We start from the raw sequence: 27,997 nt of genomic DNA, 5'->3' as shown, positions 1-27,997 counted from the left end.
TGAGAATCCATCTGCGGATTCAATGGTCAAGAGGCTCCAGGAGATTTGGGGTGAGGTGCGTTGTAATTCGGAGCATTCTCAGAAGGTTATGCTGAGAAATAACGTGAATAGACACACAGTCTCAGACTCATTTTCTGTTGGTCAGTTGGTTTAATTATCATCCAAAAATTTGAAATTAACCCTTTCCAATCTACTGTCTGACCTATGAAGACATTAGGATTTAAGGCTGTACAGCTCCGATGTTGGTAGACTTCTGTCGAAGGTTCTCTTACTGTATATTGCCAGCCTCTCTGCTTTTAGAGCCTATCCAACGTGTCACCTCATGCAGTACTGGTTTTAGCTAACATATAGCGCCGTTGTATAATGGCAGAAAAAGAGTAAGCCCCCTAGGATACAAATTGGACTGGAAAGGGTTAAAGGTCCCGGTCACCAGTATTGTCAATCCAGTGTCTTATGAATTGGCGCTGCCAGACTCTTGGAAGATACATAGAGTTTTTCATAAATCTTTGTTGAAGCGATATGTCCCTCCAGTAGAGAGGAGAGGACAAGTGGGTGAGCAACTATACTGTCTGCTCAACAACTCAACTCTCCCCAGTGCCCTTCTGACTACTGAGCACTTCACCATTATGTTTACACTAGTCAAGTGCTCATGCTTTTACTAACGTGCTTATCTACTTGACCAGGTCTGAGTACCAGGGACTTCGCACTCTCCTCCTCAGACCATATTATCTATCCGACATCTCACAATCCACAGAACTTGCACAATGAAAATGCCTGTTTAAATGCACCCCTAAGAGCACAAAACTGGTGAAGCTTCATCTGCACGAACCACGAGGAAGTAACAGAGGAACACAATGCAAGATGATGAGCCGCAGCTACATGGTACAAGGACACAATCACTAACAGATATATAAAGGTTTCTTCTATGATAATATTAATGCTCCTTCTCCTTTAAGATCCAGAGAAAAACATAGTGACTCAGATTTGGGACATCCCTGCAGGCGGCTTCCTATTCTCTCTGCTGTAGGCGAGGCTTTCTGTTTATTCTCATGAGGAAGTAACTCTGGAAGGCAAGAAATGTGAGACAGTCAGAGTATGTAACCGTATACAGTATGAGATTATCTCCAGGGGGTTCAGTGTGGGGTCTGTCACCGACGTGTCCTGGGGACTCCTCGTCTGTACGTGACATCATTTACCATCCCCTTATTCTCTAGAGTCCCGATAAGTAAGGTGGAGGAACAGCATTGTATAACAAGAGGATCTTATGACAAGATAAGCAGCCTGAACCTGAGAGAGAAGGAGGGATTATTATACAATATAAAGGTAACGTAAGAAAAATTCAGCACTTTCGCAGGGTGTGAAATGAAAACTGTGCTCGGGGGTCAGTAAATACATCAGACCTGACACCTAATGTGTCAATCCAGGAATTAAGGGGTTACAGCTGCAGAGAATTTGTAGCTCAGTGAGGTCGGTGTAATCCTTACCTTTAGAAAGTTATTGTTAGAAAAAAGTTGTGAACACTTTGGTATAAATTTGCTACAGTTTGTTACTGTGGAGCCTCATATATATATCCCTTCTGATAGGTACACATGGGGGCCTTCATTCAGACGAGTGCATCACAAGGCTTCCTCCTCATATGCCTCTGATGGAAGGCGCTAGTATAAGCCACTGTATAATAATAGAATGACATGCATCACCCATAGGCACCAAAGCTTAATAAAAATTATACATGGTAATTCCCTTTTATGATGGAAGGTACGCCACACTTTACAAGCCCAGCGTCAGCTTCATGGCTTCCTGTTCTCTGATTGCTTTATTAATGATTGTGTTCTATTTAAAAACAAACAAACCATAAAGAGTTTGCCAGCAGTTTTGCTTGTACTGCGTAGTGGCAGGTCAGGGCATGATAAATATTTGTCATTGTGGTTGATACTACTCTGTGTATGTTTTCAGTTACCCTTCTATCTATATATATAAAGACGAATATCCCGATATCACAGAAACATGAAATTTGGCAGGAGCAAAGATTATGTCATAAATAGGAAAAGCTAATGGGTCCCAACTCGATAATTCAATTCTAGCACAAAAGAATGAGTGTCGAAATTTTACGTACAAAATCTAAATCTCTCCCTTCCCAATGTCATAGAAACTTAAAATTTGGCACGAGCATTGATTATGTCATAAATAGGAAAAGCTATTGGGTCCCAACTCGATAATTCAATTCTAGCGCAAAAGAATGAGTGTCGAAATTTTACGTACAAAATCTAAATCTCTCCCTTCCCAATGTCATAGAAACTTAAAATTTGGCACGAGCATTGATTATGTCATAAAAGAACTAGCGTGCAAATTTTACGTACGGAATCTAATTTTCTCACTTCTTGGTGTAATAGAAAGTTGAAATTTGGCATAAGCATTGATTATGTCATAAATAGGAAAAGTTAATGAGTCCCAACTCGATTATTCAATTCTAAGCGCAAAAGAATTAGCGTCCAAATTTTACGTACGGAATCTAATTCTCCAACTTCCCAGTGTCATCGAAATTTGAAATTTGGCACGAGCATTGATTATGTCATAAATAGGTAAAGTTAATGGGGCCCAACTCGATTATTCAATTCTAAGCGCAAAAGAATTAGCATCCAAATTTTACGTATGGAATATAATTCTCTCACTTTCCGTTGTCATAGAAACGTGAAATTCGGAACAAGCATTGATTATGTCATACATAGAAAAAGTTAATCGTCCAAATTTTACGCACAGAATCTAATTCTCTCACTTCCCGGTGTCATAGAAACTCGAAATTTGGCACAAGCATTGATTATGTCATAAATAGGAAAACTAATGGGTCCCAAGTTAATTATTTAATTCTATGCGCAAAAGAATTAGCGTCCAAATATTACGTACGGGATCTAATTCTCTCACTTGAAATTTGGCACGAGCATTGATTATTATGTCATACATAGGAAAAGTTTATGGGTCCCAACTTGATTATTCAATTCTAAGCGCAAAAGAATTAGCGTCCCAATTTTACGTACGGAATCTAATTCTCTCACTTCCCGGAGTCATAGAAACGTTAAATTTGGCACAAGCATTGATTTTGTTATAAATAGGAAAAGCTAATGGGTCCCAACTCATTTATTCAATTCTAAGCGCAAAACAATTAGCGTCCAAATTTTACGTACGGAATCTAATTATTTCACTTTCCAATGTCATAGAAACTTAAAATTTGGCACATGCATTGATTATGTCATAAATTGGAGAAGTTAATGGGTCCCAACATGATTATTAAATTCTAAGCACCAGAGAATTAGCGTCCAAATTTTACTTAAGGAATCTAATTCTCTCACTTCCCGATGTCATTTTATATAAAGGAAACGTCACATGGTTGCCTCCACATGGTGTTTCCTGGGTAACGCAAAGAACCATGCAAAATGGTGAACATATTTTTTTCACGGTATTTCTAAAGTAACCACGACTTAATAAGATTTTCCGTGTGAACATCAGATAAACACCAGTACCAAATTAACTTGGGCGAAGCCGGGTATATCAGCTAGTCTATATATATAAAGATGAAAGCCCTCATTGACTCACTCACTTAATCACTCACTGACTGACTGACTCGCTACTGATTCCTCACTTCCCGATGTCGTAGAAACATGAAATTTGGCACGAGCATTAATTATGTCCAAAATAGGAAAAGTAAAGAGGTGCCAACTCGATTATTCAATTCTAGCACAAAATATCTAGCATCCAAATTTTAGTACGGAATCTAATTCTCTCACTTTCTGATGTCACAAAAACTTGAAATTTGGCACGAGCATTGATTATGTCATAAATAGGAAAAGCTAATGGGTCCCAACTCGATTATTCAATTCTAAGCGCAAAAGAATTAGCGTCCAAATTTTATGTACGGAATCTAATTCTCTCACTTCCCGATGGCATAGAAACTGGAAATTTGGCACAGGCATTGATTATGTCATAAATAGGAAAAGCTACTGGGTCGCAACTTGATTATTCAATTCTAAGCGCAAAAGAATTAGCGTCCAAATTTTATGTACGTAATCTAATTCTCTCACTTCTCGATGTCAAAGAAACTTGAAATTTGGTATGAGCATTGATTATGTCATAAATAGGAAAATCTAATGGGTCCCAACTCGATTATTCAATTCTAAGTGCAAAAGAATTAGCGTCCAAATTTTACGTACGTAATCTAATTCTCTCACTTCCTGATGTCATAGAAACTTGAAATTTTGCACGAGTATTGATTATGTCATAAATAGGAAAAGCTAATGGGTCCCAACTCGATTATTCAATTATAAGCGCAAAAGAATTAGCGTCCAAATTTTATGTACGCAATCTAATTCTCTCACTTCCCGATGCAACAAATAATTACACAAATTTTTACTGCACAAAATTGAAATTTGGCATGAGTATTTCTATGTTATATAACTAATAACATATCTGTACCACGCAATATATAAGACAGTTATACTAACAGGAATAAAACTGACTGTCGTATGTATGGAAAGGCTGTAAAGTACAAAAGGAAGTGGACATGGACTGCTGGGATGGGGTATGCCTTTAAGTATAACAAGGGGCTGCAACCTTCAGTCTGGGTAGGAAATTTGAATAGTAAGGGGCGTTACCTTTCAGGGTAAAAATGAGGAGAGTGTGAGAGGTGGCACTTTCTCTGGGGTGACATTTTCACATACAGTCTGAGATAAATCTCTGTCCTATCTGCCTATACATTGAGAGGAATCTATCTGATCTGTGTGTTATGAGCAGCATGTGTGAGGTAGCACATTCTGTGGGGTGACAGTTTCACATACAGTCTGAGATAAATCTCTCTCCTATCTGCCTATACACTGGGAGGAATCTATCTGATCTGTGTGTTATGAGCAGCATGTGTGAGGTCGATATTCTGTGGGGTGAAATTTTCAAAAAACTATCTTTTTAGTTTTAATGAGGAATTATTATTTCCTTTTAAAATTCAATTGTTTTCTTATTTGTTTTTCACATAAATTTTTAATTTTATTTTTTTTATTTTATATACGTTGCATGCTTACCTCCACGTGGTGCTTCCTGGCTAACGAAAAGAACCATGCAAAATGGTGAACATATATTTTCCCGGTATCTCTAAAGTAACCACGACTTCATAAGATTTACTGTGTGACCACCAGATAAACACCAGTACCAAATTAACTCGGGCGAAGCCGGGTATATCAGCTAGTATATAATAAGGTAATTGATCTTACTTCTTGTTTTTGCATTTTTTCTGTTTTGTTTTTTTTAATTTTTGTTTTTTTCCTTAGGCCACCTGCACACGTCTGGTACGGATCCTGCTGCGAGAAATCTCACAGCGGGACCCAACCCGCTCACCTGCAGGCACCAGTGCGGGTCTCACCTTTTCTCGTGGCTCCGGCTCTGTGATCTGCCGGCCATCCAGCTCATGTGCAGAGTAGAGTCGGGGCGCCGGGAGTGACATTTTTGTATGGGCCTCTGCAAGACCCGCACAGAAATAGAGCATGCCACGATTTGTTTTCTGCGTGTATTTTCATGTGGACAAATCGCGGCCGTCTGCATATGATTGCGTTTTGCAATGTAATCCCATGCAGGTGGGCAGGGGCGGAAATTCTGCGGGAAATCCCGCTGCAGAATTTCCGCTCATGTGCAGGGGGCCTTATTCTAGGGTTTATTAGGGATATATAACATTGTAACATACTATGTTAGCATGGAAAAAAGACATATGTCCATCTAGTTCAACATATTACCATCTTACCCCAATATTGATCCAGAGGAAAGGCCCCAAAGAGGTAAAGGGTAAAGTTCCAGCACAGGGGCGCCCTTTTTGGGCTTGGTGCTCCGTAATGTTAGAGAATACCATAGGGTGCAACAGCCCTTTCATGAGAAAAATTTACTTCCACCTTAGGGCTCCCACTCATCAGCGTTTTTTTGACGCTGCGATATCGCTGCATTTTTTTAACGCGACTGTCAATGGGACTTTCTAATGTTAAAAACGCATCACAAGTTTGTGCTTTGCGATGTATCCGCGATACGTTTTTAACATTAGAAAGTCCCATTGACAATCGCGATAAAAAAAACGCAGCGATATCGAAGCGTTAAAAAAGCGCAAGTGGATAGAAGCCCTTACTGGAATTTTTTCTCTTCCTCTGGATCAACATTGCAGGGGTAATAGGCTTTTTCAGGCTAACATACTATGTTAGGGTATGTTACAAGCCTACATAGTGGTAACGTCCCCCTAATTGTTCCAGAACTCCACAATTGATGTCTAAATGGGAACATGAGGCCACTTTGAGTTCACTGAGATTCATTAATTTATTATTAGAAGAAGACTGTAAGGGCTTAGTCACACGGGCGTTTATTGCCGCGATTTGCGCATGCGTCCGGCGATTTTTTAAAACCATTGCTTTGCAATGGTATCGGACACATGAGCGCTTTTTATGCGCTCGTCCGATAAATTAGAGAACAGAAATCGCAGATCGCACCTATCTGCGATCTGCGATTCTTGTTCTCTTCTCTATATGCGCTCAACGGGGCCGGCGGCAGCAGCGCCGACCCCATTGAGAACATACAGAAGACAAATCATTCTTCTCTGCCACAGCTGTAACAGCTGTGGCAGAGAAGAACAATGTTTGCCCATTGAATTCAATGGAGCGGCAATACAGCCGACTCCATTGAAAGCAATGGGCTGCCGGCGTGCGCGGGGTTAATTGTCGGGAAGGGCTTAAATATATAACCCCTTCCCTGCAATGCATCCTTAAATGTGAAAAAATTAAAAAAAAAGGATGTACTCACCTGCCCACGGCAGCTGGAGATCCCCGCGGCCGGCCTGCAGTGGGTGTGAAGGGGTGTGACTCAGACTGGCCCCTGATTGGCTCAGCCTGAGCCAATCAGAGGCAGATCTCAGTCACACCCATTCATGAATTCATGAATGGGTGTGATTGAGACTTGCTTCTGATTGGCTCAGCGCTGAGCCAATCAGGGGCAAGCCTGAGTCACACCCCCTTCACACCCACTGCAGGCCGGCCGCCGGGATCTCCAGCTGCCGGGAGCAGGTGAGTACATCCTTTTTTTTAATTTTTTCACATTTAAGGATGCATTGCAGGGAAGGGGTTATATATTTAACCCCTTCCCGACAATTCATCCCACACTCGCCCGCAGCGCTTGCATTCAATGGAGCCGCTGTATTGCCGTCTCCATTGAATGCAATGCGCTGGACAGCTCCGGCCCGTTTCTAATGAAACGCGGCTAGGAGCAGATTTTCGGGCGATTTTTGGGCCGATTTTTCGGCACCGGTCACGCGATTTGAGCGTGCGCATCCGTCATGCGATGCGCAAATCGCGTGAAAAAACGCCCGTGTGACTAAGGCCTAAGACACTGGAGTCTACATCCAAGAAGCTGCAGGAAACAATTTCTGTAGCTTTAACCCCTCAATGATGCGGCCCCCTTTTTTCGCCCCTTTTTTAATCTTTTTCTCCCCCCTTTAAAAAAATTGTAACTCCTTTATTTATCCATCGACGTCGCTGCATGAAGACTCTCTTCATACATGCCCCGATGCTCCAGGATGTAAATGTATGTTCTGGAGTGGGAAGGGGTTAAAACTGAAAGTGATCCTGATTTTTCTTGTAGAGAATTTTGAATTGCAAAACAATACTGAAAAAATTAAATTTAAACTAAAAGAGAGAAAATATTGACAATTTGTGAAGTATCTCAGTGAACTCTGGGATAACGGGGCCCACTTGTTCTTCAGTAAAATCTCTAGTAAAGATACTGAGACTAGATAGAAGGTGGGGGGGGGGAGGATGGGGAAATCAGAGAAATTATGGTGGGAATTCTGTCGGAGAGAGAGAACCCCATCCAATTCAGCACCACCATCGTCTTCCCCCTCTTTGGATTCTTCTCAGTCTACATCTTTTTCAGAGGGAGCTCTTGAAAGCTCCAAAAAACTGGGGTGCGTGCCCATTATTACCCTTCATAAAAATCAGCTGTCTGAGCCCCTGAGGTCTCTTCTAGCTAAGGGTCTTTCTTGTATTTCCAGTTTCAGGTTTGGAATTGGATTAGAGATTTCCATCTTAATGATATGAGACGATGTATGGATTGGGTAGTATGGAGTATCCTGCAGTTTCTATCTAATGCCTGGCACTGTGTTTACAGGATGCCGTCAGCCTGTGTACAGGACATCGTAGACCTGCAGCCAATCACAAACCTCAATGTTCGAGTACTGGAGTCTATGATGAGCTACAGCAGCCCATGCCATCCCATATACAGGTTGATTGCAGCAGCTCTGGTGCTATTAGACAGGAGCGAGTATCGCTGGCATCGCTCAGAGCACTGCCAGCAACGAGGTAGTGCTCTGAGCGATGCCAGCAATACTCGCTCCTATGTAATAGCACCAGAGCAAGCATCACTAGGATGAGCTGCTGGGCATCATTTCCCCAACAGTTTATCCCATGCAAATGGGACAACAGTCACTATATTTAACATAAAAACCTCCTTAAGGTTGCTACCACCACCATGACATTACACATTGCTGCAAGAGCTCTGCAGGTAGGCCTTCTACCTCAGCTGCTTTCCCCTTCTGTTCATTGAGCTTCTCCATATTTGAAGTGTCAGTCAGGCCTGTGGAGGAACTCAATGGACATTGGGGAAGAAGCCCCACTCCCAGAGCACATGTTGCGGCGTGCATCAGGAAACAAAAGTTGAATTCATCATTCATGGTGATTATAACAGCCTTAATAAAAGGTAAGCTACAGCCCTGCCCCCCTGCCCCTACATAGTACAGTGAGGATGCATAGGAGTTAACTTGCTGATCAGTTGGGCCATAAATTCTGATTGGCTGTGTGAGTGAGCACAAAATGGTAGATAAACTCTTGTTGTGCCATTTGAAAGAGCCTAAGAACCATCATAAAATACAACAGGCAAAATATACATTTGTACATTAACTCCGCAAGATGTAATTTTATATACTGGATGGTATATAGTACTTAATGTAACAGGATGTAAACATGCATCCTGTGGATGGCACAGACTTAAAAGTGAGTCTGCACCATCACACTGCATAGGAGGCCAGAATAACCCCCACTGCAGCCACCCCACCCAATAAATACAGACAACTTCTTGGGCTAAAATGATCACAGCAGCCAATTTATTAACAAACAGTACATAAAATTAACAATAATCATACAAAATATGAGGGGGAGGCATTGAGCCACACAAATCTGGTGCAACTATAAGGACATGAAACCCTGCCCCAGCCGGACCAACAGGCTCAAGGGCAACACAAGCCGCCTATTGGGTGGCTACTACTACCGTCACTTATGCCGGAGGGAGTCTACTGCCCCCCAACAACCAAGTAACCGCACCAGATACCATACCAGTAACACTAAGGAGGGAGTCTTAGCAGGTGAGACTGTGCCCACCCAACACCCCCCCCCCCCCCAGACACACACACACACCATTTTCCAATGACTACAAGGACGTGCTCCCTCTGTGATCTCATCAGCCCTCCATGATGTAATCGTGAAGTTACAATGGGTTGCCATGGCAAACGGATACCAGACTATAGTGTCTGGGCTTGACATGGCCTGTGATCACTATTGTAAGCAATAAGGCATTGCAGTACAGAAGTACTGCAATGCATTTTCACAGCAATCTGACCTATTATGGTTCAAGTCTCTTACAGGGACATAAAAAATGTTTTAAAAAAATTAAATAGTATAAAAAACTTTGTTTGTATAAAGAAAAAAAAAGCTTAAAAATTGTATCTGGAATGACTTATGGAAAATAAACTTCAAAAACAGAGGCAAAATGCTTATTTCATTAATTTCACCTTCAAAATAATGCAATAAAAGTGATCAAAAAAAGTGTATGTACCCCAAAAAGGTACAAAAAAACCTATGGCTTATCACAGTAAACATAAGCCCTCACAGGGCTCCATCTATGTAAAAAAAAAAATGTTATGGGACTTTGAATGCAATAATGTAAAAATATTATTCTCTTTACATGTTAGGAGTATCATTACCAGGAATAATGTACATGGGATTCTCCAGGTTACAGACAGATGATGCTCGGGGTAACATATGGCAGTGCTGGTAGTTTTCCTTGGGCCGGTTTAATGGCTCTTCAGCGGTGTGAACTGTCAGCCGTATACACCTTCTTTTTGACCTAGGTTATTAGGGTATTCCGCAATTATAACTCTGCTCTTTATTTGGGGTCTCCTCACGGTAGTATGAATACTTCTGTATTTTACCTCTCGTGTCTCAGCCACCTCTCAGGGACTCTCCTGTAACAGGTCGCGATTCTCCCCTGGATCCAACAACTCTTCCGGTAGCTTCCCGCAGCTCCCTGACTGCAATACTGATAGGGATCTTTCTTCCCCCAGTAATCCTAACTCTCTCTTTCTCTCTCTCTCTCTCTCTCTCTCTCTCTGATGGACACCTGAAGATTTTTACTATCTAACTCTCTAACTTGTCTGACTAACTCCTCTCAACCGTACACACTGGCTAACTATACGGCTCACTCGCTTAACAGCCGATTAACTAACAAACTCTGCACACTTTACTATTCTGATCTGACTGAAATCTCACTGGCTGACTATCTTCTCACTATTACTATGACATGACTCCTCTCCTACTTTTTTCTCTCCTCACTCCCCCGACCTGCACAATCAACTGCCTCTAACTGTCACTCCACTAGCTTGCAGCCAATCAGAGTTCAATCTGCTGGCAACCAATCAAAATGAACTGTCCACCTGGCAGATTATTTATAGCTGTGTCATAGGGCAAATTAAGTAGTGGTTTACACCTTCTGGTTATACATGAACTGAGCAGGTGCCGTATCCTCACCGGAATCCTGCCTGCGCATCAGGGAGTGCCAGTTCAACTAATGATCTCCGTCTTTCCTCTATAATTTTGAGAAGGATCTAGCTTGAATACTGAGTGAGGGCTATTGTTTGGTAGTTGGAGCAATTCTAGGAGTTACCTTTCATTGGTTGAGGGATGAAAACAGATCTTTTCCAGTCCTGTGGCCATTTAGTGGATGCCCATACTGCCTGTCACGGCGCTGTGCTGGTTTTCACTGGTACTGGCAGCACTAGCTCTGCTGGAATATTATCTATGCTTGGTGCTTTTTCTTTGTTTAGTTGTTTCATTGCCATAGCCACTTCTGACTCCATACTGGAGGCTCCAAGTCCACAAGCTCCACCTCATGCAATGGTCCAGGTATGTGGTTGCAGGCATTACAGGATGTAATAAAATCTACACCCTGTTGCACTTTTATTAACAAACTTCTAACAAACTTGATGAACAGAGAATAATCACTTCTATTAACAGAATATTCATTTTCTCAGAGAATACCTGGATCTCAGAAGAGAAGTCCACATCCAGTAACCAACTCTCTGTGATATAAGGATGGCAGTGACATTACTGGTGGTCCTGGTGAAGGCTCTGAAGAAGCTGAAGGAGTCAAGTTTCAGGAGATTCATAGAGAAACTGAGTGACTGGGAAGTAAGAGAAAAATATACAAAGATCCCCAAGGATGACCTGACTGGGAAAGATCCAGAGCACATTGTTGGTCTGATTAATAGTTACTACAGAGAAGGCTATGGGGCTGAGGTGACCCTGGATATCCTAGAGGGCATAAATGAGAAGAAAGTCCGGGAGGAGCTTCAGCAAGACCTGATGGAAGGTAAGAAGTGGTCATCTGCATCTGACATTTATATTAGAGATAACAGATAGTATTATGTATCACATAGTAATTAGAGATGAGCGAACGTACTCGTCCGAGCTTGATATTCGTGCGAATATTAGGGTGTTCGGGATGCTCGTTACTCTTAACGAGCACCACGAGGTGTTCGGGTTACTTTCTGTTTCCTCTCTGAGACGTTAGCGCGCTTTTCTGGCCAATTGAAAGACAGGGAAGGCATTACAACTAGAGATGAGCGAACGTGTCCGTTACGGACACATCCGCACCCGGACACCGGCTTTAGCGAACACTGCAGTGTTCGCGCGTAAGTGTCCGGGTGCCGCCGGGGGGCGGGGAGATGCGCGGCGGCGCGGGCGGCAGTAGCGGGGAACAGGGGGGAGCCCTCTCTCTCTCCCTCTCCCCCCCACTCCCCGCCGCACCCCCCCGCGCTGCCACGGCGGCCCCCGAACTTTTTCGCCCGAACACCGAGGTGTTCGCAAAGTTCGGTGTTCGGGCGAAAAAGGGGCGGGGCCGAACGTGTTCGCTCATCTCTAATTACAACTTGCCCCTGTGACGTCAAGCCCTATACCACCCCCCTGCTGTGAGTGGCTGGGGCGATCAGATGTCACCCGAGTATAAAAGTCGGCCCCTCCCGCGGCTCGCCTCAGATGTCTTGTGAGTTAGCTGAGGGACAGTGGTATCGTGTTGGAGCTGCTGTAGGGAGAGTGTTAGGAGTTAGTGTAGGCTTCAAGAACCCCAACGGTCCTTCTCAGGGCCACATCTATCCGTGTGCAGTACTGTGGAGGGTGCTGTTAGCAGTGTTGCACAAATTTTTTTTTTTTCAAAATCGGCAGTCTGCAGAGCATTGCACCTTGCATTAATAGTACAGGGACAGAAGTGGTGGTTAGGCAGGGAGAGTGTTAGGAGTGAGTGTAGGCTTCAAGAACCCCAACGGTCCTTCTTAGGGCCACATCTATCCGTGTGCAGTACTGTGCAGGCTGCTGTTAGCAGTGTTGCATTTTTTTTTTTTTTCAAAATCGGCTGTCTGCAGAGCATTGCGCCTTGCAGTAATACTACAGGGAGAGAATTGTGTAGGCAGGGCCAGAAGACATATCTTATCTGATTGAATATAATCAGTGGGCCCTCCGTTTCCCAAAAAAGGAAACATTCAATTTGTCCTGCAGGCTTGCGCCAATTTATTTGCTGCCTGTGAAAAGTCTCGGCTGTGCTGCACTTCATATAACTGCATTCCTGTGCAACACATATCTTATCTGATTGAATATAGTTAGTGGGCCCTCCGTTTCCCAAAAAGGGAAACATTTAATTTGTCCTGCAGGCTTGCGCCAATTTATTTGCTGCCTGGGAAAAGTAACCGCTGTGCTGCACTTCATATAACTGCATTTCTGTGCAACACATATCTTATCTGATTGAATATAGTCAGTGGGCCCTCCGTTTCCCAAAAAGGGAAACATTCTATTTGTCCTGCAGGCTTGCGCCAATTTATTTCCTGCCTGGGAAATCACTGGTAATACAGCATGCTGAGGGGTAGGGGTAAGCCTAGAGGACGTGGACGTGGCCGAGGACGCGTAGGCCCAAGTGAGGGTGTGGGCACAGGGCGAGCTCCTGATCAAGGTGTATCGCAGCCGACTGCTGCGCGATTAGGAGAGAGGCACGTTTCTGGCGTCCCCACATTCATCGCCCAATTAATGGGTCCACGCGGGAGACCTTTATTAGAAAATGAGCAGTGTGAGCAGGACCTGTCGTGGATGGCAGAAAGTGCTTCGAGCAAGCTATCATCCACCCACAGTTCTGCGCCGTCCAGTGCTGCAAATCCAAATCCTCTGGCTGCTACTCCTCCTTCCTCCCAGCCTCCTCACTCCACTACAATGACACATGCTCAGGAGCGGGCAGACTCCCAGGAACTGTTCTCGGGCCCCTGCTCAGATTGGGCAGCAGTGGTTCCTCTCCCACCAGAGGAGTTTATCGTCACTGATGCCCAACCATTGGAAAGTTCCCGGGGTCCGGGGGATGAGGCTGGGGACTTCCGGCAACTGTCTCAAGACCTTTCAGTGGGTGAGGAGGACGATGACAATGAGACACAGTTGTCTATCAGTGAGGTAGTAGTAAGGGCAGTAAGTCCGAGGGAGGAGCGCACCGAGGATTCGGAGGAAGAGCAGCAGGACGATGAGGTGACTGACCCCACCTGGTGTGCAAGGCCTACACAGGACAGGTCTTCAGAGGGGGAGGCATGGGCAGCAGCAGGGCAGGTTGCAAGAGGCAGTGCGGTGTCCAGGGGTAGAGGCAGGGCCAGACCAAATAATCCACCAACTGTTTCCCAAAGCACACCCTTGCGCCATGCCACCCTGCAGAGGCCGAGGTGCTCTAAGGTCTGGCAGTTTTTCACAGAGACGCCTGACGACCGACGAACAGTGGTGTGCAACCTTTAACGCGCCAAGATCAGCCGGGGAGCCACCACCAACAGCCTCACCACCACCAGCATGCGCAGACATATGATGGCCAAGCACCCCACAAGGTGGGACGAAGGCCGTTCACCGCCTACGGTTTGCACCGCTGCCTCTCCCCCTGTGCCCCAACCTGCCACTGAGATCCAACCCCGCTCTGAGGACACAGGCACTACCGTCTCCTGGCCTGCACCCACACCCTCACCTCCGCTGTCCTCGGCCCCATCCACCAATGTCTCGCACCGCACCGTCCAGCCGTCGCTAGCGCAAGTGTTTGAGCGCAAGCGCAAGTACGCCGCCACGCACCCGCACGTTCAAGCGTTAACCGTCCACATAGCCAAATTTATCAGCCTTGAGATGCTGCCGTATAGGGTTGTGGGAACGGAGTCCTTCAAAAGTATGATGGCGGCGGCCCCGCGCTACTCAGTTCCCAGTCGCCACTACTTTTCCCGATGTGCCGTCCCAGCCCTGCACGACCACGTCTCCCGCAACATTGTACGCGCCCTCACCAACGCGGTTACTGCCAAGGTCCACTTAACAACGGACACGTGGACAAGCACAGGCGGCCAGGGCCACTACATCTCCCTGACGGCACATTGGGTGAATTTAGTGGAGGCTGGGACAGAGTCAGAGCCTGGGACCGCTCACGTCCTACCCACCCCCAGAATTGCGGGCCCCAGCTCGGTGCTGGTATCTGCGGCGGTGTATGCTTCCTCCACTAAAGCACCCTCCTCCTCCTCCTCCGCAACCTCTGTCTCGCAATCAAGATGTGTCAGCAGCAGCAGCACGTCGCCAGCAGTCGGCGTGGCAGCACAGCGGTGGGCAAGCGTCAGCAGGCCGTGCTGAAACTACTCAGCTTAGGAGAGAAGAGGCACACGGCCCACGAACTGCTGCAGGGTCTCACAGAGCAGACCGACCGCTGGCTTGCGCCGCTGAGCCTCCAACCGGGCATGGTCGTGTGTGACAACGGCCGTAACCTGGTGGCGGCTCTGCAGCTCGGCAGCCTCACGCACGTGCCATGCCTGGCCCACGTCTTTAATTTGGTGGTTCAGCGCTTTCTGAAAAGCTACCCACGCTTGTCAGACCTGCTCGTAAAGGTCCGTCGGCTCTGCGCACATTTCCGCAAGTCTCACACGGACGCTGCCACCCTGCGGACACTGCAACATCGGTTTAATCTGCCAGTGCACCGACTGCTGTGCGACGTGCCCACACGGTGGAACTCTACGCTCCACATGTTGGCCAGGCTCTATGAGCAGCGTAGAGCTATAGTGGAATACCAACTCCAACATGGGCGGCGCAGTGGGAGTCACCCTCCTCAATTCTTTTCAGAAGAGTGGGCCTGGTTGGCAGACATCTGCCAGGTCCTTCGAAACTTTGAGGAGTCTACCCAGGTGGTGAGCGGCGATGCTGCAATCATTAGCGTCACCATTCCTCTGCTATGCATCTTGAGAAGTTCCCTGCAAACCATAAAGGCAGCCGCTTTGCGCTCGGAAACAGAGCCGGGGGAAGACAGTATGTCGCTGGATAGTCAGAGCACCCTCCTGTCTATATCTCAGCGCGTTCAGGAGGAGGAGAAGAAGCATGAGGAGGATGAGGAGGAGGGGGTAGAGACAGCTTGGCCCACTGCTGACGGTACCCATGCTGCTTGCCTGTCATCATTTCAGCGTGTATGGCCTGAGGAGGAGGAGGATCCTGAAAGTGATCTTCCTAGTGCGGACAGCCATGTGTTGCGTACAGGTACCCTGGCTTCATGTTAGGATGCCTTTCTCGTGACCCTCGCGTTACACACATTCTGGCCACTACGGATTACTGGGTGTACACACTGCTCGACCCACGCTATAAGGAGAACCTTCCCACTCTCATTCCCGAAGAGGAAAGGGGTTTGAGAGTGATGCTATACCACAGGACCCTGGCGGACAAGCTGATGGTAAAATTCCCATCCGACAGCGCTAGTGGCAGAAGGCGCAGTTCCGAGGGCCAGGTAGCAGGGGAGGTGCGGAGATCGAGCAGCATGTACAGCCCAGGCAGTGCAACAGTCTCTAAGGGCCTGGACAGCTTTATGGCTCCCCAGCAAGACTGTGTCACCGCTCCCCAGTCAAGGCTGAGTCGGCGGGAGCACTGTAAAAGGATGGTGAGGGAGTACGTAGCCGATCGCACGACCGTCCTCCGTGACGCCTCTGCCACCTACAACTACTGGGTGTCGAAGCTGGACACGTGGCCTGAACTAGCGCTGTATGCCCTGGAGGTGCTTGCTTGTCCTGCGGCTAGCGTCTTGTCGGAGAGGGTGTTAAGTGCGGCTGGGGGAATCATCACAGATAAGCGTACCCGCCTGTCAACCGTCAGTGCCGACAGGCTAACACTCATCAAGATGAACAAAGCCTGGATTTCCCCAGACTTCTCTTCTCCACCAGCGGACAGCAGCGATACCTAAGCAATACGTAGGCTGCACCCGCGGATGGAAGCATCGTTCTCTCTCACCATCCAAAACGGGGACATTTCTGCTTCATCAATCTGTGTATAATATTCCTCCTCCTCCTCCTGCTCCTCCTCCTGAAACCTCACGTAATCACGCTGAACGGGCAATTTTTCTTAGGGCCACAAGGCTCACTCATATAATTTTTCTAACATTTTTTTATACGTTTCAATGCTCTTAAAAGCATTGGAACTTTAACTTGAAACAATTTTTCGTTAAACTGGGTTGCCTCCAGGCCTAGTTACCACTTAAGCCACATTAACCAAAGCGATTAATGGGTTTCACCTGCCATCTTGGTTGGGCATGGCCAATTTTTACTGAGGTACATTAGTACTGTTGGTAAACCAATTTTTTTGGGCCCTCACCTACAGTGTAATCATAGCAATTTCTATGTTCTTCGCCTGCACTCATGGTACAGAAAGGTGTGTGGGGTTGGCCTACACTTTAGCTACATAAATGTAACTTGGGCCTTGGCTATACTGCAGCTACTGAAATGGAACTAAGACTGCGCTCCCACTATACTGCTGCTTCGGAATTGTTCCTGGGGCCTGTGTAGGCTGCTACTATTACTTAAATGGAACTTAGACTATGCTCCTCCTATACTGCTGCTTCGGAATTGTTACTGGTGCCTGTCTTGAGTGCTACTATTACTGAAATGGAACGAAGACTGCGCTCCCACTATACTGCTGCTTCGGAATTGTTACTGGGGCCTGTCTTGAGTGCTACTATTACTGAAATGGAACGAAGACTGCGCTCCCACTATACTGCTGCTTCGGAATTGTTACTGGGGCCTGTCTTGAGTGCTACTATTACTGAAATGGAACTAATACTGTGCTCCCCCTATAATGCTGCTAGTGATATGTTAGTGGGGCCTGTCCTAATGCTACGGCTGAAATGTTACGAATTATGGGCTCTGCCTATACCGCTGCTAATGGTATGTCTCTGGGGTGTGGAAACAGAGGCTTCACAAAGACATGATGGCGGCGAGGCCATTTCCCACCAACGCGGTTACTGTTATGGTGCATATAACCACGGACACGTGGAGAGGACACGTAGTGCCTCAAAAACATCCCCCTCCTCCTCCAACAATGAAAACATTCTTGGCAAATGCCTTTGCATTGGTTCGTCTGGTGGCAGTCCAAGAATTTCACCTTTACCGACACAACAAGAGAGCCCCCCCTCCATCCCCCCGCCACGGCCCACTTAATCCTGGCCACATTCCGAAAACCAATAAAATACAACCGCGCTACTAGGTCCGCAGTCACCACCACATTACCACCAACGCGGTTACTGTTAAGGTGCATATAACCACGGACACGTGGAGAGGACACGTAGTGCCTCAAAAACATCCCCCTCCTCCTCCAACAATGAAAACATTCTTGGCAAATGCCTTTGCATTGGTTCGTCTGGTGGCAGTCCAAGAATTTCACCTTTACCGACACAACAAGAGAGCCCCCCCACCATCCCCCCGCCACGGCCCACTTAATCCTGGCCACATTCCGAAAACCAACAAAATACAACCGCGCTACTAGGTCCGCAGTCACCACCACATTACCACCAACGCGGTTACTGTTAAGGTGCATATAACCACGGACACGTGGAGAGGACACGTAGTGCCTCAAAAACATCCCCCGCCACGGCCAACTTAATCCTGGCCACATTCCGAAAACCAACAAAATACAACCGCGCTAATAGGTCCGCAGTCACCACCACATTACCACCAACGCGGTTACTGTTAAGGTACATATTACCAGTCTGACTGGGGCATGCAGACACCTTGACAGAATGAATAGTGTGTGGCACATAGGTTCCCCATTGCTATGCCCACGTGTGCAGCTCCTGATGGAGGTGGCACAGGATTCTATTTCTCATTGCTTCTGTACAGCATTGTGGGCTATCGCCCCACCACTTTTAAAGAGGGTCGCTGCCTAGCCGTGCCAACCCTCTGCAGTGTGTGCCTGCAGTTCCTCCTCATGGCAGACGCACTTATAAATAGACATGAGTGTGGCGTGGCATGAGGGCAGCTGAAGGCTGCGCAGGGACAGTTTGGTGTGCGCTGTGGACACTGCGTCGTGCAGGGGGGAGGGGGGTTGGGCAGCATGTAACCCAGGAGAAGTGGCAGTGGAGTGTCATGCAGGCAGTGATTGTGCTTTGTTGGATGTAGTGTGGTGCTTAGCTAAGGTATGCCATGCTAATGAGGGCTTTTCAGAAGTAAAAGTTGTTGGGAGGGGGGGGGCCCACTCTTGCCGGTATTGTGGCTTAATAGTGGGACCTGTGAACTTGAGATGCAGCCCAACATGTAGCCCCTCGCCTGCCCTATCCGTTGCTGTGTCGTTCCCATCACTTGCTTGAATTGCCCAGATTTTCACACATGGAAACCTTAGCGAGCATCGGCGAAATACAAAAATGCTCCGGTCGCCCATTGACTTCAATGGGGTTCGTTACTCGAAACGAACCCTCGAGCATCGCGGAAAGTTCGTCCCGAGTAACGAGCACCCGAGCATTTTGGTGCTCGCTCATCTCTAATAGTAATATATAATAATCACAGTATAGACCTAAAGGTCATAACATAAGTTATAAAAGTTATTAAAGTGGAATTTCTATGAAAGCACAATCTAAAGAACATTATAGGGCAGATAGGTCACAATTTGTTACTAGATGTAAGTGGCAATAGGAACTTCATCAACTGGGATTCCTCATACACAGTGGACCTCTTGGTGACCCACAGATAATGCAGCAGTATTATAACATCGATGGCACTGACCACAGGATGAAAGACCAAACAAGTATCCAGTCCGCAGGTTATTTTATCCATAATGCATTTCATGATGACCTATGTGAAGAAGACCTGAGTCAGTCCTGAAATGCATTGTGTGTTTTCTTACTTGGCTTTTAACTTGTGTTCACTGAGAATAATACTGTAATACTCTCACGTTTTCATAATCACTCCACACAGAATTATAGTATTAATTTAAAGGGATTTTCCAGCCCTAAAAAACTTGATGACCTCTGTGAGAACAGCGAGTGCCTGACATGAAAGGTGGTGCACAATGCAGGATTTGGGACATGATGGAGCCAATGGAGTTACCAAAAATATACTAAATTTAATGAAGTAAACAGAAATGCAAATAATACCGGTATGAGAATGAGTGAACAACCTGACTAATACCATATATGAGCAATCTTTACTGTATGTAGATGATAGGATGATGAAGAATATATTGAAAATAGTATTAATAAACTTTGCAGAGATTAGGATTGTAACAGCAGAATGCCGTACACATGGAACAATACACAGTCCTTCTGAGAAAGGTGATGGCTACACCACTAGCAGCGCACTATAACTAAACTCATTGTTTTCCCTCCAAGAACTGGAGGTGTGTCACATTTACCTTATAAACCATATCCCTTTTTGTGACTGTTGTGTCCGTATCAGTAAGCACACTTATTCATGATGGTGAGGGCGGCTCACTTATGGTTTGACACTTGTGAAGGAGATCACTACCTTCCAATTGCTCTTTTTAGATAATCCCCAGCAGGCTCTCTGCAATGTCCAATGTCTCTCTCCTCTGGTTGTTGGACCTCTCTAGCTCCTGCGGTGACTTCCTGCTAATCCTCTTTCTCGGTTGCAGTCACTGCTCTGCACACCTGGGTCCACTTACATAATCTCCTCAGCAGCACCTCTCCTACACAGCAACACTTCCAGTTGTGCTATTGTGTTACTGTTCCAAAACCTTTATAGTCCTGACATCATCAGTCCTCCCAGGACATGCTCAGTAGTACATTGCAACATTCTGTTCCTGCCTCCCTATCCTGGCCCTGCCCTTCTTCCAATTAGGATAAAAGCCGGGCCCTTCCCGCAGCTCCTTGCGAGATTACTGTGTTCTATTGCCTTGATCAAAGGTCATCTCCTAAACCTGCACCTCTCCTGCAAACCATGATTATCCACTATCCATTTCTGGTTTCCCTCCTGATCATGTTACCTGCCTTACCCCTTGTACTGTATATAGAGACTTCCCATTGCTGACTCCTGGCTTGCCCTCCTAACTACATTACGTACCTCATCCATTGTACTGCATACCGAGGCTTCCTGTTGCTGACTCCTAGCTATCCATCTGGCTACTCTCCAGACTTGCGGCTGCTACACCTGAGGCTCCAACTTAGTGCCTGAACCGCTACAGGGGCCCCCAGAATGGAACTGGCTATGTCATATTATTGACCATGCCATATTATTTTGGAGCACCATGGTTCCTCAGCTACAAGGGAATTAAGGGAAAGGATGCAAGTAATCTTCAGGCCATATGTATCCTGTCACTACAGAGCAGAAAGTAAATATTTTGATGGGCCAGTATTTCACTTCTCTCAAGGCTGCTCCTCTTTTCTTTCCTAACACTACAAAACTGACTGAAAAGGTCTTTGAAGGGCTGAGCACCACCTCTGATACCAGAACTATCTCTAAATTAAAATGCTGTTCTTCGGGAAGAAACAACACCTTCAGTTTACAGGAAGCGCTGCACTCCATACAGCAAGAAGATCCAAATGAAGTCTCAAGTACTGATAGAACTCTGAGGAACCAGTTTATTTATGGAGAACGAACAGAGAAGGTAAAAACACAGCTGAGGACGCTATCACTACATATCACAACAGAGATCATTCCTAGATTTCAATGGCCATTAGAGTTCTGGTTGCAGAGTCAAAGTCCAGCCAAGTACAAACACACTACAGTTCATCTGATGGGACTTCAAGCCAAAGAACTGAGCACAAGTGGAATGGCGCCAGCTTCAGGCCATAAATAGATTGTTGCAGACTGTACTCAAACTCAAGAACAGGATGTGACTCAAGAACTGAAAGAGTACATTGCTGTATTGCTCAAAGGTCTTGCAGCAATATGGCAGGAACAAAAGGAAGTCAAACAACAACAAAGGCATAACAAAGAACACTGGCATCTGAGAGATAGGCTACAGACCCAGAATGAACAATTACAGAAATTCAGGGAGAAGACTTACTGATCAATTTGACTCCCAAGGAAAACTAATTTATAGGCAATGTCAGAGAAGCAGCCATATTGAAAGAGAATGCCAACAGTTAAATGGAAATCCCCCGTGGGTGAGAACCAACTGTCAGGAGGAATGTGCTTAGGTCCAGACCACTCAGAGTGTATACCCCAATATGTTAGAGGATGGCCCGCGATTCCTATCAATGCTAATGGAGTTAATATTATAGGATATGTTACTCCGTTCCGCTGTCTGCTCCCTGTGTGAACACAACCTTACATTTGTCCTGAACGTGACGCATCTTAGGCTTAGGCGTACATGACATAGACTCTATGAAAGAATGAATAAGACATTGATAGAAATGCTTCACACTTTAGCTGCTCATCGGAGAACGGATTGCCCAAGAATTCTGCTGGAGCTTACATACAGTTACAACCACACAGTTAAACGCTTCATTAGATACACTCCACCATTCCTGATGTTGGGTAATCAAGGCAAGCTACCCTCTAATCTAGCTATGAAATACAAATCAGTGATGCCCTCAATGCACTGCCACACACAGACTGGGTAGCAGATCATCATTGTCGCTTGAAAAAAAGCTAAAGAATTTGTAGAGGATCAGATAAAAAGTCTACACAAGAGACATACGGAGGACTACAATATCAAGCCCAGAGCCAAATCCCTAAAGTAGGAAAAAAGGTTTGACTGAAGAAGTAACAAAGAACCGGCAAGCTGGATAAGAAGTGGGAACCCACTCCATACACTGTAAAAGCCATCCCATACCCAGGAATTGAGATATACAGAATAGCAAAATAAAATGAACTATAGATTAAAGTTGTGTCCCATTGTCAGATGGAACGTTTCCTGGCTGAAGAGTTCAAACAAACATATATTCCTATGGAAATATCCCCTGATGAGAGTTGGAGCCACCAAAGGATGATACAGGTAATATGTTTCAATTTGTCTGGCCTTTGGTTCCCTGGATGCAGCTGGGCATCCCACAGATTATTTCCATCCAGGATGCGCCTAGTGACCTTCGTAGACCTATCAATCTGGCTACTGACTCGCAGCCAGTTATAGAGTTGCTTATTAAATCTGTTTCCCCTAGGAGATCGGAGAGTTACAAAAGGTAAGATGTTTGGGAGCTTGAGTAAAAAGATTTTTACCTACCTGGTGATCTGGACAATAATTTCTCCAGCAGGTTCTGGGGTATTCTGTAGCTTCCTAATGGCAATAATCTGATATACGGGCGCATAAGAACTCAGACTGAGACACATGTCCAGTATGAAGCTTACAGAGTTCTGCCTGGAAAACAATCCCAGGGCTTCTTTTATTAAAACACATAATACCTGCCCTTTATGGGCGTATAACATATTACATACATGGTCCATGAGCATAATTATTGGGTCTCCAGCCAACTGAGTCAATGTACACGTGTAGATCAAAACTACCCGCCAGGAGCCTCTCTTCTCGCTCTATGATAACTCTTGGGGGTAACCTCATTATCCTCAACACTGTCTGACAGGTTGTAGAGGGACATAAGGGCTTTTGCTAAGGCACACTTCCCTGTCCAACTACCTTCCAGGCGGGTCCTCAACCTTATGTTCCCACAAAGCCAATAAACATCCCCTAAGGACAGGACCTGGTTCTGCGTCCGTTCCCCTCCTAGTGTACTGTAGGAGGAGCAATACCGTTGGTGAGTTCCCCAAAAATCTCCCTTCACCCTGCCTGTTTGCATACCTGCAGTTTCTTGCTGCATCAGTACTAAATAATGATGTTTATGTTCTATTTCACATAGATCAGAATCTTGTAGCATTTTTTTTAACCCAATAGCTGATCTACAACACCTAAATCACCTATGCCCCAGATCACCTATGCCTCCCCCCTTTTTGAACCGGGATACTCAATTGAATAAGGAGTAGCCGGGTTCAAGGTAGTACAACGTTGAAAAAAGATGCCAGGAGGCACAAAAGCAAGCACACTATATGCAGCAAAATCTGAGCGAAAATACCCTTGTTTTTTTTGTCACAGTTAGCATTTCTAACACAAGGAGGCGCAACCTAAGCAACAGAGTGGAGGCGTGTTGTGTAATATACTGGGAAATAAAACTATTACCAGCCACCCAGTCTTTATGGCATTCAGGGAATTACACTTTAACCATCCTGTCTGAATAAAATTACAGCTTCAGTGGAGACTGACACTAGAATATACAAAGACATAAGGGGAAAAAAAACTAAAGAATGCGAATGTAAGACCATGAGGTCCTTTTTCTAGGAGTTGAGAATGAGGGAAGGTAAGTGAGATGCCCAAGCTGTAATTCCCAGTTAGCTGAAGACCCATGCAACTTAACCCTAGAGTGACTGCACTGGAACTTTACATTGGACTACTGTTATAGCACACTACAGAGTAAAATCACTACAGCTGTGTAATACATCTAGTTTATACAAAGCAATAGACATTTTACTCTAATTAATCATCATTTCTACTACAGTAGGCTGTGCTGGAATACACAGAACTACTAAATTGAACTGAACTATTAAAAAAAACAGTTTAGCTATAAGACCTGTATTTTTCTGCAAAGACTATGTTGCTGCATCTGTTGTGCCCTTTACTTTTTTGGAAAACAGCGGCAAAGAATTTCAGTAGCCGTATTTAAAATGGCATTGTCCAGTACATTATTAGGGACAAAGCAGTGTGCCACCTAAAGGAGTCATGCCAGGAAAGGAGTCTGCACTCGGGACTATATTATATCAAGTTTATCACACTGCATGAATGTACTCTAAATGAAAAGGGACTATTTTTGCTCGTAGGAACTAAATGGACTACCTCTGGTTTGCATATGTATTTTTAATGTTTAGTTGCATTCCAAATTTACATAAGGGATCCAATCCACAAAAACAATTGTAAATGCATGAATCCTTTATTATTATTCTATTGTTTCAGGTTTTCATTGTGTTGAGGACGGCACACTTTATAAAGGGGGGTATTGTGATACACAGAAAGAAGTGATACCTTAACAATATGTCTCATGATGATGGAATATGCTGAAATGGTTGCAATCATGTTTTAATGTAAAAATGCATATTTTAGGAGAGTAAGTATTTTAAGATACAGATAGTGGTTGAGATTTGTCAAATGGCACAACAGGTTTTAATCCAACCACCATCTGACGAGAAGCCTGTTGAAGATGAGGTCTAGACCTGGTCTTTAAAGTTCCATACAGCTTAGCTCCTACCCACTTGCCTTTTTTTTAAAGGGGTTGTCCCACGAAAGCAAGTGGGGTTAAGCACTTCTGTATAGCCATATTAATGCACTTTGTAATATACATCGTGCATTAAATATTGGCCATATAGAAGTTATACACTTACCCCCTCCCGGTGCTGGCGTCCCCGTCTCCATGGCGACGATCAAACTTCTTCTCTGGTCGCAAGAACAGTTGTGCTTGCGCAGAGAGGAATCCTCTTCTTGATGGTCCGGGCTCACAAGCTGCGTCCTGGCTCCTCCCTCTTCATCGCGTCATCGCGCAGCTCCGCACCCGTCACATGGTGCCGATCAGCCAATGAGGAGGCTGTAATCGGCAGTGGAACGCAGACTGGAGAAGAACATCCACGGTGCACCATGGGAGAAGACCCGCGGTGCACTGTGGGAGAAGACCAGCGGTGCACCTTGGGAAAGGACCGGCGCCATCTTGAAAGACGAATTTTTATAACTTCATGAAAAGCTCTAATGGTGAGTAGAAACTCTCTTTAAAAACGCTTTCCACGGGTACATTGCAATGTTTGCTTTAGAAGGGGGACTGGGCAGAGAAAAAATTTACAATTTTGCCGTCGGACAACCCCTTTAATGCTGCTATATTGCTGCGTTTTTTTAACACGATTGTCAATGGGACTTTCTAATGTTAATCACGCATCACTAGTTTGTGCTTTGCTCTTTATATACGTTTTTAACATTAGAAAGTCCCATTGACAATCACGTTAAAAAAACTGCAGCATGAAAAAAAATGCAATTGGATAAGAGCCCTTATGTAGTTCTTCCATCGCCTTCCTTTGCAGATAAGCCCTTTGGTCCGTTTTGGGCGTCAATGTACTTTAAATGAAATCTTGACAGATCACCTGTGCAGCAGATTCAGTTGTTTGGTCCCTGGTGGGAGTAGCTACTGGAAATTTTGAAAAGTGGTCTGTTATGGCCAGACCATACTGGTGACTGCTAAACGACTGACTGTCTGACTGAGTATAAAGTTTTTCATGACAACTTTGAGGGGTTCTTTGAGCTGTATAGTCTGCACAAGGGCACACTGTTCTGGACTCTTGGTCATGTCAGACACTCAGCATCTTCAGCGAGCCTCCTCCACTGTCTTCTCCGGTTATGGCCAATATGCAAATCGCTGCAGCCACCGAAATGTTGCCTCTTTTGTCCTGAAGTGGGATTCTCGTTCATGAACCTCTTGAGCAACATCCCAAGGGCTTCTACCCACTAGCGGTTTTTTTTTTTTTTTAACACTGCGATATCGCTGCGTTTTTTCCAATGGAACTTTCTAATGTTAAAATCGCATCGCACAAAAATCACAAGTTTGTGTTTTTGCGATTTTTGTGTGATGCGATTTTAACATTAGAAAGTCACATTGAAAAAAACGCAGCAATATCGCAGCGTTTAAAAAAAAAACACTAGTGGGAAGAAGCCCTTAGGGCGCCCACCCACTGGCGATTTTTTTTCCTTTGCGTTTTTTCTCAAGAGCAATTAGAATTGAATGTGTTCCTGTCCACTTGCGTTTTTTTTTCAGTCCGTTGCAATTTTTAACATAGGAACTGTCAGTTGCATATGTGTCCTTATTTTTCTCTTAATGCACCCATGAATGTTAATGGAAATTAATGGAAAAGGCGCGAAAAAGCTGCGAAAATGCTGCAAAAAATGCCACGAAAAACGCGCGGAAAACGCGCCAAAAACGCGTGGAAAACGCTGCGTTTTTCACACACGAAAATCGCAAACGCCAGTGGGTGGGCGCCCTTAGCTAGCTTTCCCGAAATTACTACCCACCCTCACTATGGTATAAAGACTAGAGATGAGCGAACGTACTCGTCCGAGCTTGATGCTCGGGCGAATATTAGCGTGTTCGGGATGCTCGTTACTCGTAACGAGTACCACGCGATGTTCCGGTTACTTTCAGTTTCCTCTCTGAGACGTTAGCGCACTTTTCTGGCCAATTGAAAGACAGGTAAGGCATTACAACTTCCCCCTGTGACGTTCAAGCCCTATACCACCCCCCTGCTGTGAGTGGCTGGGGCGATCAGGTGTCACCCGAGTATAAAAGTCGGCCCCTCCCGCGGCTCGCCTCAGCTGCCTTGTGACTGAGTTAGCTGAGGGAAAGTGCTGGTGCCGGAGCTGCTGTAGGGAGAGTGTTAGTAGTGAGTGTAGGCTTCAAGAACCCCAACGGTCCTTCTCAGGGCCACATCTATCCGTGTGCAGTACTGTGCAGGCTGCTGTTAGCAGTGTTGCATTTTTTTTTTTTCAAAATCGGCTGTGCAGAGCATTGCGCCCTGCAGTAATACTACAGGGAGAGAATTGTGTAGGCAGGGCCAGAAGACATATATTATTGATTGAATATAGTCAGTGGGCTTTTTCTTTTAAAAAAAAGGGAAAAATTCTATGTGCCCTGCCTCTGTCAGTCCTCAGCGTTCTGTGTACGTGTGTGGTGGGTGGAGATAGTAAACAAATCATACGCAGCCAGCTACGTTTAACAGCAGGCTTGCGCCACTTTCTTTCCTGCCTGTGAAATTCCTTGCTCAGCTGTAGTTAATAACTCTGCAACACTAAAGTTCTGTGACACATTTGCAGGGGCACAACACAGTTATTAAACTTATTATTCAGTGAATAGACGCAGTGGGCCTTTCCTTTTACAAAAAAGGGAAAAAAGTATATTTGGCCTGCCTCTCACAGTCCTCGGGGCTCTGGGTACGTGTGTGCTGCGTGGAGAACGTTAAAAAATCAGACGCAACCAGCTACGTTTTACAGCAGGCTTGCGCCACTTTCTTTCCTGCCTGGAAAATCAAATCACTGGTAATACACCATGCTGAGGGGTAGGGGTAGGCCTATAGGACCTGGACGCGGGCGAGGACGCGGAGGCCCAAGTCAGGGTGTGGGCACAGGCCGAGCCAGTGCGGTGGCCAGGGGTAGAGGCAGGGCCAGACCGAATAATCCACCAACTGTTTCCCAAAGCGCCCCCTCGCGCCATGCCACCCTGCACAGGTCAAGGTGCTCTACGGTGTGGCAGTTTTTCACAGAGACGCCTGACGGCCGACGAACAGTGGTGTGCAACCTTTGTCGCGCCAAGATCAGCTGGGGAGGCACCACCAACAGCATGCGCAGGCATA

The 27,997-nt window shown here is 45.6% G+C and overlaps 1 protein-coding gene across 4 annotated transcripts in view; it reads left to right on the top strand.

Annotated features, from left to right (window-relative positions):
* The first annotated feature begins 987 nt into the window (after positions 1-987).
* LOC136613052 (uncharacterized) overlaps positions 988-27,997 on the top strand; it is a 93,836-nt gene continuing 66,826 nt past the window's right edge. For 3 of the 4 annotated variants that reach the window (XM_066593873.1, XM_066593872.1, XM_066593870.1), the window contains exons 1-2: positions 988-1,323; positions 11,366-11,703. In XM_066593873.1, coding sequence (XP_066449970.1) covers positions 11,427-11,703 — 277 coding nt within the window. In that variant the 5' untranslated portion in view covers positions 988-1,323; positions 11,366-11,426. Of the gene's footprint in view, positions 1,324-5,094; positions 5,239-11,365; positions 11,704-27,997 lie in introns of all 4 variants that reach the window. The other variant, XM_066593871.1, reaches the window with a different exon arrangement.

The sequence above is a fragment of the Eleutherodactylus coqui genome, chromosome 2 (genome assembly GCF_035609145.1).
Source record: "Eleutherodactylus coqui strain aEleCoq1 chromosome 2, aEleCoq1.hap1, whole genome shotgun sequence".
NCBI lineage: Eukaryota > Metazoa > Chordata > Amphibia > Anura > Eleutherodactylidae > Eleutherodactylus > Eleutherodactylus coqui.
This window is presented reverse-complemented; position numbering and strand designations above follow the sequence as displayed.